At 47.0% G+C, this 14,627-nt stretch overlaps 1 protein-coding gene across 5 annotated transcripts in view; it reads left to right on the top strand.

Annotated features, from left to right (window-relative positions):
* DLC1 (DLC1 Rho GTPase activating protein) overlaps nt 1-7,306 on the top strand; it is a 338,602-nt gene extending 331,296 nt beyond the window's left edge. For all 5 annotated transcript variants that reach the window (XM_036011671.1, XM_028526373.2, XM_028526376.2 and 2 more), the window contains 5 exons: nt 955-1,069; nt 1,613-1,831; nt 2,857-3,074; nt 3,792-3,965; nt 4,725-7,306. In XM_036011671.1, coding sequence (XP_035867564.1) covers nt 955-1,069; nt 1,613-1,831; nt 2,857-3,074; nt 3,792-3,965; nt 4,725-4,845 — 847 coding nt within the window. In that variant the 3' untranslated portion in view covers nt 4,846-7,306. The remainder of the gene's footprint in view (nt 1-954; nt 1,070-1,612; nt 1,832-2,856; nt 3,075-3,791; nt 3,966-4,724) is intronic.
* Nucleotides 7,307-14,627: the final 7,321 nt, after the last annotated feature.

The following is a 14,627-nucleotide window of genomic DNA, read 5'->3' as shown; positions in this document are numbered from 1 at the left end:
TTAGGTGACTATTTCACGAAGGGGCCTCATAGTGCAGTGTGTGGCCAAAGAGTGGCTAACTGGGCCTGCCCCGAGTGCCAGAGCTTTCCCGCTGATCCCCTTCCTCCAGCTCCGGAGGAACTCGACAAATGTTTCTTATCTAGGAGCGTGGACCTAGCTGTGCTAGCTGAAGTAGCTTTGCTTCTGAAAGGCATGCAGCGCTTAAACATCAACTAGTTCTAACTGTTGACGAGACATTCCAGCTTTAATGGGATGGGGAACAGGGATGAGCAGGGGAGGGGCGTCAGATAAGATGAAGGCCCTTCAGGACACAATGAGTTTTCCCTTCACCTTCGGGCGGGTCCTGTTGGTTTCAACTGGGAAGAATAGTGGCACTATTTACCCCAGGGTCCAGTGCCTCTCACCACCAGCCCCTCTTCCTTACCAGCTGCCCTGTTTAAATAAGAACCTCTTTAAAGTGATCACTTTAATTAGCCTAGATTTCCTTGAAAACAGCCTCTTTTTCATTCATGGGTTTTGTATGTTGATAAAACTGAAAAATTCTAATGACTAAAGTAAAGCTCTCTTTTTAAAATATGTCTTTTGGGAGATAATTTATAAAGGAGTTTATTTTTTAAAGATGTTATTTATTTATTTTTAGAGAGAAGGGAAAGGAGGGAGAAAAAGAAGGAAACATCAATGTATTACTGCCTCTTGCATGCCCCCCACTGGAGACCTGGCCCGCAACCCAGGCATGTGCCCTGACTGGGAATAGAACCAGCGACCTTTCGGTTTGCAGGCCAGCACTTAATCCACTGAGCCACACCAGCCAGGGCTAAAGTTCTCCTGAGCCTTTAATGACAGATAGTCCCCAGTGAAATGGTTTCTTTCTCTCCTTTGGATGTCTTCAACTAACACACTGAATTCAAAATAAATAAATATTTGAATCTTTCCCCTCCTATTTCTTCTGCCTAGGGTAATGCAAAGAAAACAAAGTTTGGGCAAACCAGATCAGAAAGATTTGAATGAGAACCTGGCTGCCACTCAAGGGCTGGCCCATATGATTGCTGAGTGCAAGAAGCTTTTCCAGGTAAGGAGTTAGGAAATGTTGTTTGTTAAGGACAATGTGGAGAGGAACAACATCTTAATTGCAATACTTGTTCATATCTTACCAAAAGATCATTTCCTCGGCTGGAGATAATGTACATAACCTAAGAGGGTTATTAGGCATATTATAATATGTAAGCTCATTAGAGTCAGTACATGTAATGAAATTGCCCACTTCTATACTCACTAAAAAAAGCAACAAATGATTTGAAATACACTCTGTATCTGAAAAGTGTGCCTTCATCAACGTAAGCCCTATTTTAGTCACTTACCCTGCTAATGTGACTTTTCAAAGGTCCCTTACACTATAATAAGCTGTTTAGATGCCTTTTGGGGAAGATTGTCGGTATCCTCCGGACGCCGTGTGAGGTGGGCGGGGACTTCCTCCATCTGTGGGAGACAGGGTCGGCCTGCCTGCACCTCCTGGAGGGTCCAGTCCGTTGTTTCTGCGCTGGCACTTCTGCTGGTGGGCAGCGAGAATGCGGACAGGTGGGCCGACCTCCCTTCGCTCTCGTGTCCCGCACAGGTTCCTGAGGAGATGAGCCGATGTCGCAATTCCTACACGGAACAAGAGCTGAAACCCCTCACTCTGGAAGCGTTAGGGCGCCTCTGTAATGACGAGTCAGCTGACTACCAACACTTCCTCCAGGACTGCGTGGACAACCTGTTCAAAGAGGTCAAAGACAAGTTTAAAGGCTGGGTCAGCTGCTCCACGTCTGAGCAGGCTGAGCTGTCCTATAAGAAGGTAAGTCCTCTCTCTGTCGTCAGCCCTTTGAGCTCTAGGGGTCGGGACTTGGGTTCACCAGAGAGAAGACCCTGTTAGCAATACAGCTAGCTCTCCGCGGGGGGGTCTGGCACCCATTCTTGTTCTTGTACAGCTGGGCAGCCAGGTGTGCAGATGCCCAGGTGAGAGTGGAAACCAGCCCAGTGAGGAACTACTCATCTGACACTCGTCAGAGGAGTCAGAACAGCCAGTGCGATCCCACTGCCACAGAATCGCACTAGAGGGCCCAGGAAATTCCACGAGTGGTCCCGGGCTTCAGGGGCTTCTACAACCTGTTTAGACTGTCCCCATAATTTGGTGGGAATCCCCTTGCGTACCCCTCTCTACTCTTGGCCTTTTTTTTTTTTTTACAAAAAGATTGTATTTATTTATTTTTACAGAAAGAGGAAGGGAGAGAGAAAGAGAGGGAGAGAAACATCAATGTGAGGTTGCCTCTCACGCACCCCATGCCAGGGACCTGGTCCACAACCCGGGCATGTGCCCTGACTGGGAATTGAACCAGTGATCCTTTGATTCACAGGCCAGCACTCAACCACTGAGCCACACCAGCCAGGGCTACTCCTGGCCCTTTAATAAACAGACAACACTTGGGGGAAAGCTTAACTTGGGACTGAAAGCCCTGTGAGGGCAGATGCATGTTTCATGGCTTAGCAGGTGTTTGCAGATACTCTCTCTATCACCCTAAAAAGAAATAAACCATGAGCGCAGTCTGGGTGGCCATGCAGGCTTGGGGGTGTGAATAAAGGATCCTCCTTCGTGGCACTGACCCTGATATGGGTCCCAGGGAAACAGATAGAACAATTTTGACCTGAAGTGACACCAGCGGTTCTGTTCGCTCTGGCCTACCCTCAAACGTGCTCAGTGATGACAGCCTGTTAAAGCCGTGATGGTTATTGGCCACCATGTGCTCAGCTGGTAACCCACCTTCAAAGTCTAGGCACCGCGTGTGAAGTATCTTAGCACTGAAAACTACCTCTTCTCATCAGGTGAGCGAAGGACCCCCCCTGAGGCTTTGGAGGTCCACCATCGAGGTCCCTGCCATGCCCGAGGACATCTTAAGGCGTCTACTCAAAGAGCAGCACCTGTGGGACGTGGACCTGCTGGATGCAAAGGTGATCGAGACCCTGGACAGCCAGACCGAGGTCTACCAGTACGTCCAGAACAGCATGGCTCCCCATCCTGCTCGCGACTACGTCGTTCTGAGGTACGATCTTCCCATGGGTTAGCGGGGCGAGGCTGAGCCTGTGCGGCACTGAATGTCACAGGATGGCAGAATCACTCACAATAGAATATAGGTCTCCGTGAAAGTGCTGCACCCCTGCAAACTCAGAATATATATCTACTTTTACTCCAGTAGCGGGTTCACCCCTGAAGTGGTTTAGACTGTTTTGGGAATTGAGCTCAGAAGGAGGGGCATGTTGAATTGGCTGTGCTCACTGGTGACAGATCCTTACCCCTCTTAAGACTGATGTCCCTGTTAGAGCCAGCTAAGGACGCAGAAGCCAGGAAGTAACATTTGGGTTCCAAGTGCGCTGTGGTTAAAGCTGATTTATGTCTAATTCCTAATTCTCTGGAGACATTGAAACGAATTCCAAAAATCTTTGAGGACTTGTCACATCGTTAGTCCAGAACTTTCCCAACAGAGCAGCACTCATCTAGATGCTGCTGCTGCCGTGACACGGTTGTGAAATGTGAGAGTGGTTTCCGGGCAGGTTCTCTGTGAAAGCACTGGCTGTGTGAGCATGCGCGGCCCCTGGAGAAGGGGGTGTGCACGGAGCTGTCAGCCAGGGTCCTTGCCCAATAGTTCAGAGGAGGCCGTCCCCACGGGGCTGGGCCCTTGGCCCTCTCGAAGAGCGAGGCCCCATTTTCAACTTGGCTTCCAGGAAATTTTATGTTTTCCTTCTGATTTTGTCTTTTGCAGGACGTGGAGGACTAACTTACCCAAGGGGGCCTGCGCCCTGTTGCTCACATCCGTGGATCACGACCGGGCCCCTGTGGTGGGGGTGCGGGCCAACGTGCTCCTGTCCAGGTATCTGATCGAGCCCTGCGGGTCCGGGAAGTCCAAGCTCACCCACATGTGCAGGGCTGACTTAAGGTAGGTTCCGATCCGGACTCAGTGGTGGCACGGCGGGGGTCACGGAGGAGGCTGAGACTTTCAGTCTCATGCAAAGAATGGTTTAAGTGAATACATGTGGTATCTTGGTTACTCCGTGAAGAGTGGTGAATAAGTAACACCTTCGTTTCCTGGCCTTTGGATACCACTTCCTAATTTTGATCTTTAGAAAATATGGCCCTAAAGCAATGTGGATATTGTGGTTCTGCCATGAATTTAAAGCCGCAGGAAATGAGAGTCTGAGCTAGCAAGCAGATGTTTCTCATTTTATAGTCAGAGGTGTCTGAATAATGTGACGTGCCCCTTTGGTAATTAATCAGGCCTATATTCTTTGCTGTAGATGTGTTGTGGTAGTATCAGAAAATTAGTGAAATTCAGCATTACGGAGAAAAAAACAAATGAACCTCTGAAAGCTCTTTTTCCAAAGTGGCTCTCATGGTAAATAAATTCTCGTTGGGAGCCTTTGCATCTCAATACCTCTGCAAGTTTCCATGTGCTCAGTTTCTGTTCTGTATGCCAGAGCTTCCCTGAAGAGTTTTACTCAGTATCTGGACTCAGTATGTAGATTCCTCAGTTCCCAGGGCGTAGCGGAGGTGCTGGGAGATCGCCCTGGAACACGAAGGGTGATCTCTGCTCACGCCTTGTGCTGATCGAGAAATGGAAGCACGTTTGAAACTCCCTGCAGCTCCTCCCGGGGCTTTCCAGCCCGAAGAGTTCATCTGCTCTTCCTCTCTGTTCCAGGGGCCACATGCCAGAGTGGTACACGAAATCCTTCGGGCATCTGTGTGCGGCTGAAGTTGTCAAGATCCGAGACTCCTTCTGTACCCAGAACACTGACACCAAAGACAGCAAGTCCAGGTGATTACGGAGGCAGAACCGCTATGTCCACTGTCTGGGTGTTTGTTGCCAGGACCCTTGCCAGCCCTTGGGAAAACGGGTTCTGCGTCCAATCCTGAAACAAAATGACACGTGGGAGTCTAGGAATTGACTGTAGCAATTTGATACATTTTTAAAGCTGCTTCCTGATTGTTGAAGGTCTGCGTTATAGATCTTGACTGGAATATATAAGACTGTGCAAAAAAAATGTATTCTTACACGAATTGCTTCTGAGAAGCAAAACCCTAAGTACATTGCAGAAGATAATGAAGACACTTCATTCTCTGGTGATACTGGTGTATGCGCACCTATGCCATTTTATTTGCAACGTGTTGAGGGACTGGTGTATCCACTGGAATAGTTGGTACTCTTTGACATGTTTTCTCACTGAGATGAGCAAAGAAAGGTTTGCACAGAGAAGTGTGTGTATGTCTGTGTGTTGCTGGTTGAATGGCAGAGATGTCTAAGTGGGGATGCAGTGTCTGGCACACTGAGACGCTTCCAAGAAGGATACTGGTGCACCGGGTTCCGTTTAACCTGGAATGTCTGACTACCCGTGGGTCCACCCAGAAAGAGAGCCCATTTATTTGGGAGGGTTGGACAGCCTACCCTTGTCCATTTTTTTCCTTAGTTATTAAACAGAATCGTCTATCAAACTCTTCTTATCCTGAAACGTAATTGTAATAAATTTACTGATATCCCATTTCAAATAGAGTTTGTCTCTAGACCTGATTGCGAATAGTGACATTGTTTTTAACCAGGACAGATTAGTTAAGGGATGAAAACTAGTTCTCACCCCTTCTTCACTAGTTCTAAGAAGTTGAAATGTCAAAACTGAACACTCTATCATTTACTCCTGAATCAAGCATCAAAACGTTTGACTTGTCACAAGTCTTTGCATTTTCATGTTTTTAACAGAAACTCTTTAAGACACGCGATGCGTAGGAACATAGGAAACTACGTATGTCTCAAGGAAATCCTGTTAATTCAATCTAACCCAGCCACAAAGGTTGTTCGTAAGTTGTTATTAACAACCTTTGTTTGTTGGTTGTTTGTAAGCTGCATTTCTGAAAGCTGAACAGGTTTATTCATTGGATTGCCCGTAAAAACAAATAGGTTTTCTGGCTTTGACCTTTTTTTTTTTTGCTTTGTTTTCCCTATATTTTCTTTCCCTTTATAATGATGCTTTTGGAATACATTTTAGTGGTAATGGCAAATTGTTATCATCGTAAAAAAAACAAAAGCAAAGCACCAGGACAGTTTTTTGAAAGGGTAGTCTCTATTCAGGTTTTACCATAATGGTCAAGATTGTTGTAAGAGACAGTATTAGTGAATTTATTTAGTATGGGTCGAAGTGAATAATGTATGAGTGAGAGTTGCGAGAAGGATTTTTATATTGTTATAACAGAATTTAGTTACCATTGTCAGTGTTATTTCAGAGGTTCTTTGAAGAATTGGCGGGAACAGGTTAGAGTGTTAAAATTTGAGTATTTTGGATATCAGTGTTCCTCATGAAGATATACTTGTATATTCAATTTTAATGACGTTCAGATTTGTAAGATTATATGTTGTATATACCATTCTATGAAGACACATGTACACATGTCCACTGTGCTTTCAAACATAGATTAAGCATGATAAAGATTATTATTTAAAATGTACTTGTATTTATACCTCAGATAATCTTTTGGGTTTTGTACCTCAAGGCTTCTTTTTTTTTTTCCTAATGTAAATACACTTTACATGAATACAGTCTAAGAGAAAAAAATAAATAAAAGAAGAGGTTTATAATGTGCCCTGTATCTGTACAGAATGTAATCGGTAAGTGCACTATTACATGTCTAAGGGAAAAGCCCGGCCCACTCTCCTCCGTGCTGCACCTCGCCCCCGCCCCGGGAACCGTGGACCGCAAGGTGAGCCGTTCTAGCATCGACCCGAGTGGAAGCCGAGAGCCACCGAAGGAAAAATCAGACTGCAAATCATTCCGCGGCCGAGCTGCAGCTGAGCCGCTCGCTCACTAACAAACAGGAAACCCTGGCGAAGGCTCGGGAAGCACAGAGATGCTCTCCAAAGGCTGTTAGGAAATGATGCTGAGAAAGTCACAAGCGTAAGCAACAGCCACAGAGAGATGCTCACGGGCAAAGCCAAGGTCACCCATTCATTCCACAGCAGGTCTCTTTCCCACTGTTCGGCTTTCCTGTCGAAAGGGTTTCTTCCATATTTGACCAGAGGCGATTCCAAAGGGTGTGTGCATTTGGAAGAACTCAGCTTGCGTGCCCTAGAGTGATGTTGCCACCGCTTCCTCGTTGTGACCAGTGGCCTAGATTGTAAGCTCTCGGAGGGCAGGGCTCTTTCCCTGCACATCTTTGTACCCCGCCCCCCTGCAGCAGCTTCCAGTGCTTTGTACTCGTAGGCACCTAATAAATTTATTATTTGCTCAAACGGGATTGATTGCATTGGCTTCCATTATTTGAAAAGGAAGAGAATCAAGGACGCCGCCTGTCTCCAGCCCTCTCCCGGGCTCACCACTGCCCATCTGGAGACTGGACATGGTTAAACCCTGTGGAATCGTAACCTTGGAACTAACCATGATGCATAGATACTGTGCACAGTATCTACTGCACGTGCTGATGTTAAATGAGTTCTTTGCGACGGAATTTTAACCAAGTGCATTTCTCAGGTAAAATGTGATACTGATCTCAGGAGAGGTAGGTAGGTTTGGTTTTTGACTGTTATTCACTATGAGCATAGAAAAGGAGAAAAAGCCAACTTCATTATAATTTTTTAAAAAATACACCCAGACCAAAGCCTTTTTTTTTTTATTTGCTTCTCTCTTCAGACCCATTTGCTTCAGGGCTGAACGAAATCAAAATGTCTTAGGCCTGAAATACCTGCTGTTTCGGTTTGAACCGTTCTGAAGCCATGAGTTACTCATCGGCTTCGTGGGGTCACCAGGATGGAGGAGAGGCTCAGGAGCACACGGGGAGATACACATGACTTCAGTGGCCCCGTCAACTTACTTTTTTTATTTATTTTTAGAGAGAAAAGGGAGGGAGAGAGAGAGAGAAACATCAATCTGTGGTTGCTGGGGGGCATGGCCTACAACCCAGGTATGTGGCCTGACTGGGAATCGAACCTGCGACACTTTGGTTTGCAGCCCGCGCTCAGTCCACTGAACTATGCCAGCCAGGGCTCTCCCATCAACTTACTTATTCAAAACGTCCAGTCGGCCAGCACCTGCTGTTCACCTGATGTGTTTAGTGCCGAAGACACAGCTGTGAGGCAGACTGGCATCACCTGCCCTCCCAGGTGCTGAAACAGAACGAACGCCAGGTAACGAACGTTCGGATGGGCTTCTGTGTGCTGAGGAGGGGCAGCTAAGATCTCAACAAAACTCAAGGTACTTGTTAAAGCATCCTGCCGACCAATTTGTAGATGGAATTACTTGGAAAATTGCAGCAAAATGAAAGGGTTCTTTAAGAGATTTTTGTTTTCTCATTCAGGCTTGATAGAGGCAAGTGAGATTTTTGAAAAGGAAAATATAAAGAAAAACTTAGGAAGATAATTCAAATTGGTGCTTTCCAACATCGCTAGTTTGGGGCGGGGGTGGGGGGTGTGCAGGAAAGATGGGCGATAGAGGGGTGGGGTTTCCCAGCTGCATTCTCGGGTCTCTGTATTGCTTCTGTCCATTTTTACACGCGTGTACTTAAGCCTCACAGCATCCCATGGAGCATAGACAGTCCCTTCTTTCTAAGGTGAGTATACGTGGAGGTACTGACAATTACGATACCCAGAGCTGGAAGAAGGAGTGGAGATTTAAGCCCAGGACCACTGCCTCAGACCATCTCCCATTTGCTGATCTTTTCCTAATTGGGAGGCAAATTTCTCAGCATGAGCCCATCTACATGGCCTCAGCATCACGAGTCAGGAATTTTAGGGCCCTCGCTGGCGTGCTCAGTGGGTTGAGTGCCAGCCTGCAAACTGAAAGGTTACCAGTTCGAGTCCCAGTCAGGACACATGCCTGGTTGCCAGCCAGGTGCTTGGTTGGCGGCGTGCTAGAGGCAGCCGATTGCTGTTTCTCTCACACGTTGATGTTTCTGTTCCTCTCTTTCTCCCTTCTCTCTCTAAAAATAAAATCTTTTTTAATAAACATTTTGAGAAAGTGAAGATCCATAGCAAAGTAACCACATTAGTCAAAGTCACAAAGAAATTATTCTGCTACCCTGTTGTCAAGAAGCTAAGGAGAAATTAAGTCACAGTAAATATGCAGGCAAAGTTTTGTTTCAGGATAATGGTTGAAAGAATCTACAGTTCTGTTTGCAAATCGACTATATGATTGGAAATGTACAAAGGCTCCACTTAGGCCTGCCTGTGAAACACAGGATACAATTCTCCCCATTTGCAGCACAGACCAGTTAGCCATGTGATGTGGTTGCAACCCACCCAGCCTTGCAATCTCACGTGGCTCCCTGGGCACAAGGGAAACAGTTAAAACCCTGCGCTGCGTATGCCAGCATAGGTGCTGAGAACTGCATTCTTTTTTTTTTAGATTTTATTTATTTTTTTTCAGAGAGGAAAGGGAGGGAGACAGAGAGAGAGAAACATCAATGTGCGGTTGCTGGGGGTCATGGCCTGTAACCCGAGCATGCACCCTGACTGGGAATCGAACCTGTGACACGAGAGCTGCATTCTTGTCCTTTGGTGACGTAGAGGTTCAAACACCAATGAGAGCATGTACACAAACTTGGATGCTATGTGCCAAGAGCTGCGTCCTTGTCCCTAGGTGAGGCGGAGGTGCAAACACCGCTACAAGCACGTAGGCGAACCTGGATGCCACAGCCTACTGCTGTAATTACACTGCCATGCAACAGGCAGTGCAGTAGGTCTGTTTACACCAGCATCGCCACCAACGCAGCAGGAACTGGAGTGTGCGCCCTGACAGATGGCTTTTCTCTGCAATGCAAGAGCCTGACTACCTGGAAGGGGCACATTCTCAGCCTCAGGACTAGATAAAGAGGCATGCTGCCTCTCCCTACTCAGGCTCCTTTGTTTGGGAGATCTTGTTTGATAACTGATTGTTTGGGCTCCTTTTTTTATCTTCATCGTGCTTTGCATTCTTGTGCTTCTGTTTTAAATTCACCAATAATGATGAGCGAGTCCATCTGGGAAATCCTAGGCCCCCCCCCACCCCGTCCACTCCAAAAGCAACAGGACCCCAGGCCGTCTCTCTCCACCCCGACCCGGCTATGTGCCCCTTGGGGTGCCTTGTATGTTCTAGGGCCTGTAAGTAATAAACGTTCAAAGTTTCTTGATCTTTCTGAAGAGCAACGGCAATAGGAGCACCCAGGGTCTGTGGGCTGTTGCACTGGTTACAAAGGGAAGATAGACGTCCGTGGGGAGCTCTGGGACCAGGCGAGTACCGCGCGAGTTCTAGCCGGGAGCGTCACTACGCAGAGGCTATAATCACAGTGGTACGGGACGGGACGTTGTGCTGAGACCTTACGACAGCTGTGAGGCCTCTGGGCAGCGGGCGTTCTTCGGCTCCACCACAATCTTAACGGGGCCGCCGTAAACGCGTGTATGCAGTGGGCCGTTGACTGAAGCGTGGTTGACTAAAAAGGCTGTGTCCAAGAGCTTCTGTTGGGTGGTGGTTGCCGGAGGGGAAAGGGTGGGAGGGTGGCAGGGGGCCTAATACGTCGTGGTGGGAGATGGTTTGGCTTCAGGTGGTGGGCACACAGTGCAATGCACAGACCTAGTATCACAGAGATGTGCACTTGGAGCCTCTATGGCCTTGCTAACCAATGTCACTCCAATCAATTTCATTTTTTTAATAAATAAAGAAATAGAAAGGCGGGACCCCCACTACAATGTTGGATTTCCTTCTGGGGTTGGGTGGTTTTAAGACAGGCTGAGGGTCGGCGTACTGTCCACTTGCTCTGCACTCGTGGCTGGGCCTTGAGCGGGTGAAGGAGCAAGGGGGGAGATCTGGTCCGAGGGGAGACCAGAAGCCCGGCCCGCCGGCCCTCCACACAGGTGCACACTCACCGCTCACTGCCTTCCCTTTCTCCTCCTCTTTCCTCCCCGCCTCCCTCCCTCTCTCTCCTTTCCTTCTCCCTTTTATTGTTTCAGGATTTATCTCTCTGGGTCTCCTTCTACCTCTGCTCTCCCCTCTCTCCGCTCTCTTCTTCCCTGGCTCCCAACCCCCTTCCCTCCTCCCGAAGTCTATTCCTCTCCCAGAGGTGCCTCCCTTCGCAGCCAATGTAGGCACACACACACACACACACAGTCTTCTAGACTGTATTTTTACGGTACTGTTTTTATGTTTAGATAAATTTAGGCACGCAAACACCATTGTGTTACAATTGCCTGTAGTATTCAGTAAGGTAACGAGCTGTACGGGCCTGCAGCCTGGGACCAATGGGCTGTTCACCCGTACTGCCGTGTGTAGGAGGCTGGGCCATCCAGGTCTGTGGAAGTGCACCCACTCAGCGACGTTATGATACAGTACTCCCAGGCCCTGTACCTTCCAGCCCTGCACCAGAAACTCGTCCTGTGACTTCCTGCTACACCTCGTTGTGCCTTTCCCCACACACCAGAGTATCGTAAAGGACAACTGAGATATCTGGGAAGGTGCTATGAAAAGCAGAGGCCGTTGAAAGGTAAAGGAGCATTCATGAAAGCAGAATGGAATGGAGCCCAAAAGCTTTCCCTCACCTGCCAGCTGAAGCACACATTAATGATTATAAGGCAGAAATCCTAAACAATGAGATAATGGCTCGCATGTCATCTTGGTGTTCCATCAGGATGAAATTTGCCTAAGGAATTTAAATTCCATTTGCGTAAGGAATGCAAATTACAAAAGACCTCAAAGAGCCTGTGGCACGGGAAGCTGAGGTGGGTCTGCGCAGTTGCAGGGAACTTGGGTCCATTCTCCAGGGGATGATCGGTCCTTGCAGGCAGGGAGTCTGCTAAATCAAGTTGGCAGCTGTAGCCCAAAGTAATTACCCTTGCTGTGTGTACACAGTTCCCATTAGCAGAGCTGGTCGCCTGCCTGGGCCCAAGGCTGTGTTGACTGCTGTGGTATAAACACCTCTGCAGAGATTTTCCACCTCATTGGACATTTTTTAAAAAATGAATTAGGGCTAGAAATGTTGCTCCTCATAGGGGATTTTCATTTCTTTCTTTCTCTTGCTGATTAAGATCCCAAGCATTGCGGAAAGCAAAAGCCTTACATTCCTTATGACTCTGACAACGGTTCTCATCAGCCATGATGAGTGACTTGAGTGACTTGTTCCCATAAAAGTAGTCTGATTCCCAAGGAAATTGTTTCAAGAAGCTTTGCAGGTACTTTTTAAGAGACAAATGCGTTTGGCTCCAGGCTGAGTGAACTTGTCGATCTACCCGTTATTAAGCACTATATAATGTGCCAGGTACTGGGATGTATGTTTTCCATACAATGAATGTCACATTTAAATTCCCTAGGCCCTGGCCGGGTAGCTCAGCTGGTTGGAGCACCATCCGGATATGCCAAGGTTGTGGGTTCAAGCCATGGTCAGAGCACACACAAGAAGCAACCGATGAGTGCACAGAGAAGTAGAAAAACAAACCGATGTTTTCTTTCACTCTCTCTCTCTCTAATGAATACATTAAAATAAATAAATAAATAAATTTCATAGTAGTCCTTGGAAGGAAACTTATTAGGTAAGGAGGCTTAAAGAAATAAAGTAGATATATAATACTTGCAAAGAGACTCAAGAAAGTCTAGAGTGGCGGTGTACAAGAAGAACGTCCTGCTGTCCTGTGGTGGAAATGATCCACCTCCGTGTTACTCGGGCAGCCACTGGCCAATGGGGCTATTGAGCACTTGGAATACCGCTGATGTGAGTGACTGAGGAACTAACTGAGTGTTTCATTTTATTTCTTTTTTTTTTTCATTTAGATTTAAATAGGTACATGTAGCTAGCGGCTATTTTATTTGTACGAGCTTTATTTGAAAGATTGAAAAATATTCCCAAGCAATCCAAATATTTTCTCTCTCTTCCACCCATAATATATATTTAAAACGAAGGAGGAAGGAAGGAAGAAAGAAAGGAAGGAAAGAAGGGAGGAAGGAAGAGGAGGAAAAGAAGGGAGGGAGGGAAAGAGGGAAGGAGGAAAAAAGGAAGGAAGGAAGAAAAGGAAAGGAAGGAAAGATGGATGGAAGGAAGGGAGAATGAGGAAGGAAGGAAGGAAGGAAGGAAGGAAGGAAGGAAGGAAGGGAGGGAGGGAAGAGAAAGAATAAAGAAAGGAAAGAAAGAGAGAAAGAAAGAAAGAAAAAGAGAGAGAGAAAGAAAGGAGAAAGAAAGAAAGTGGTAAATATTTGAAAAACTCTGACCACACTTCCAGTCAGATAAGTCACTCAACAGTCCACCAGCCACAAGACTACAATTGCGTCTCCCCCAGCCTATAGCCAGCTTCTGTTTCTCAAGCTTTGAGTTGGATAAGCTCTTTTCTTTGCTGCTGGAGTATTTGTCTGTCTCCAAACCAGAGATAAAGCTGTAGCTAATAGGAAACAATGCTTCATGATTCAGAGTACTCTCTTCGGCTCCCTGCAAGCATAAGGACCTTCACAGATGTTGCTGCTCTACCAACAACATTGTTCATTCGTGGTCTGTGCCTGTCCCCTCAGTTTCCTTGTGCTTCCTCTCGTGCTGGAGAGCCCAGCCCTGCAGCAGCCGCTGTCAGAGCCCTTCAATGGTCGTTTTCTTAACTGAAGTATAATTGACGTATAATACCGTATTCCTTTCAGGTGTACAACACAGTCACCTTTCACCTATTTTGCATTCCTTTTTAAAAAAATGTATTTATTTATTTTCAGTGAGAGGTGAAGGGAGGGAGAAAGAGAGGGAGAGAAACATCACTGTGTGGTTGCCTCTCACACACCCCCTACTGGGGACCTGGCCCGCAACCCCAGCACGTGCCCTGACTGGGAATCAAACTGGTGACCCTTTGGCTCAGTCCACTCACCCACACCAGCCAGGGCCCTATTTTGCACTTGAGATCTAGGTTTTGATAAGGTGTCTGAACCCAAAGCAGTGGTATCGCCTGTAAGACAAAGACATACCTTCAGTGCAGGATTCTAGTGCCTTTTCGCCTCCAAAAGACTCTTCGTTTCATTGAACATGCTCCACTCCTTTTCAAGCTGTCAAATATTTACCAAATTACATGATATAACCTGAACGAATGTGCCATACTTCCCATTTACTGTATAGATAGGTATTATTTGCAACTGCTCATCAAAGCCAGAAGCCTCTCAGAACGAAGTGTGCAGTGACTCCCTGGCATGTGATTTGAGAGTGTTCTTGGTGGAAACGAGGCTTCAGAAGGCTTTTAAAGCTGGAGACTGCCGAGGCCCCCGGCCCCTCCCGCAGAAGCACAGGTAAGCATTGCTACCTACAGCCAGCGAAGGCGTCTGGCCCGCCCCAGCACGGAGCACAGGGGATAGATAATTCATCAGGACCGTGGGGTCTTCACTGCCATGCACTGGAGAACCAGTTTCCCTGACTCCTGGGGCCAGCTGATAGGAGGCATGTTTCCAATAACGAAGATGAACCGAGCCCCACTTTGCTGCAGTATTTCAACATGTCAAAATATGAACGGATCGCAGAAAATCATTCCAAGAAAGCAGGAAATTAAAAGTTCGCACAGGCTGCAAAGATTATTAAAACAAGAAGAGATTTGAACCCCCGGGACCATGCAAAATGTTGCAATATCTCAAACAGCTAGAGA

The sequence above is a fragment of the Phyllostomus discolor genome, chromosome 11 (genome assembly GCF_004126475.2).
Source record: "Phyllostomus discolor isolate MPI-MPIP mPhyDis1 chromosome 11, mPhyDis1.pri.v3, whole genome shotgun sequence".
NCBI classification, from domain to species: Eukaryota; Metazoa; Chordata; class Mammalia; order Chiroptera; family Phyllostomidae; genus Phyllostomus; species Phyllostomus discolor.
The sequence above is the reverse complement of the archived record's forward strand: the minus strand, read 5'-3'. Positions and strand labels throughout refer to the sequence as shown.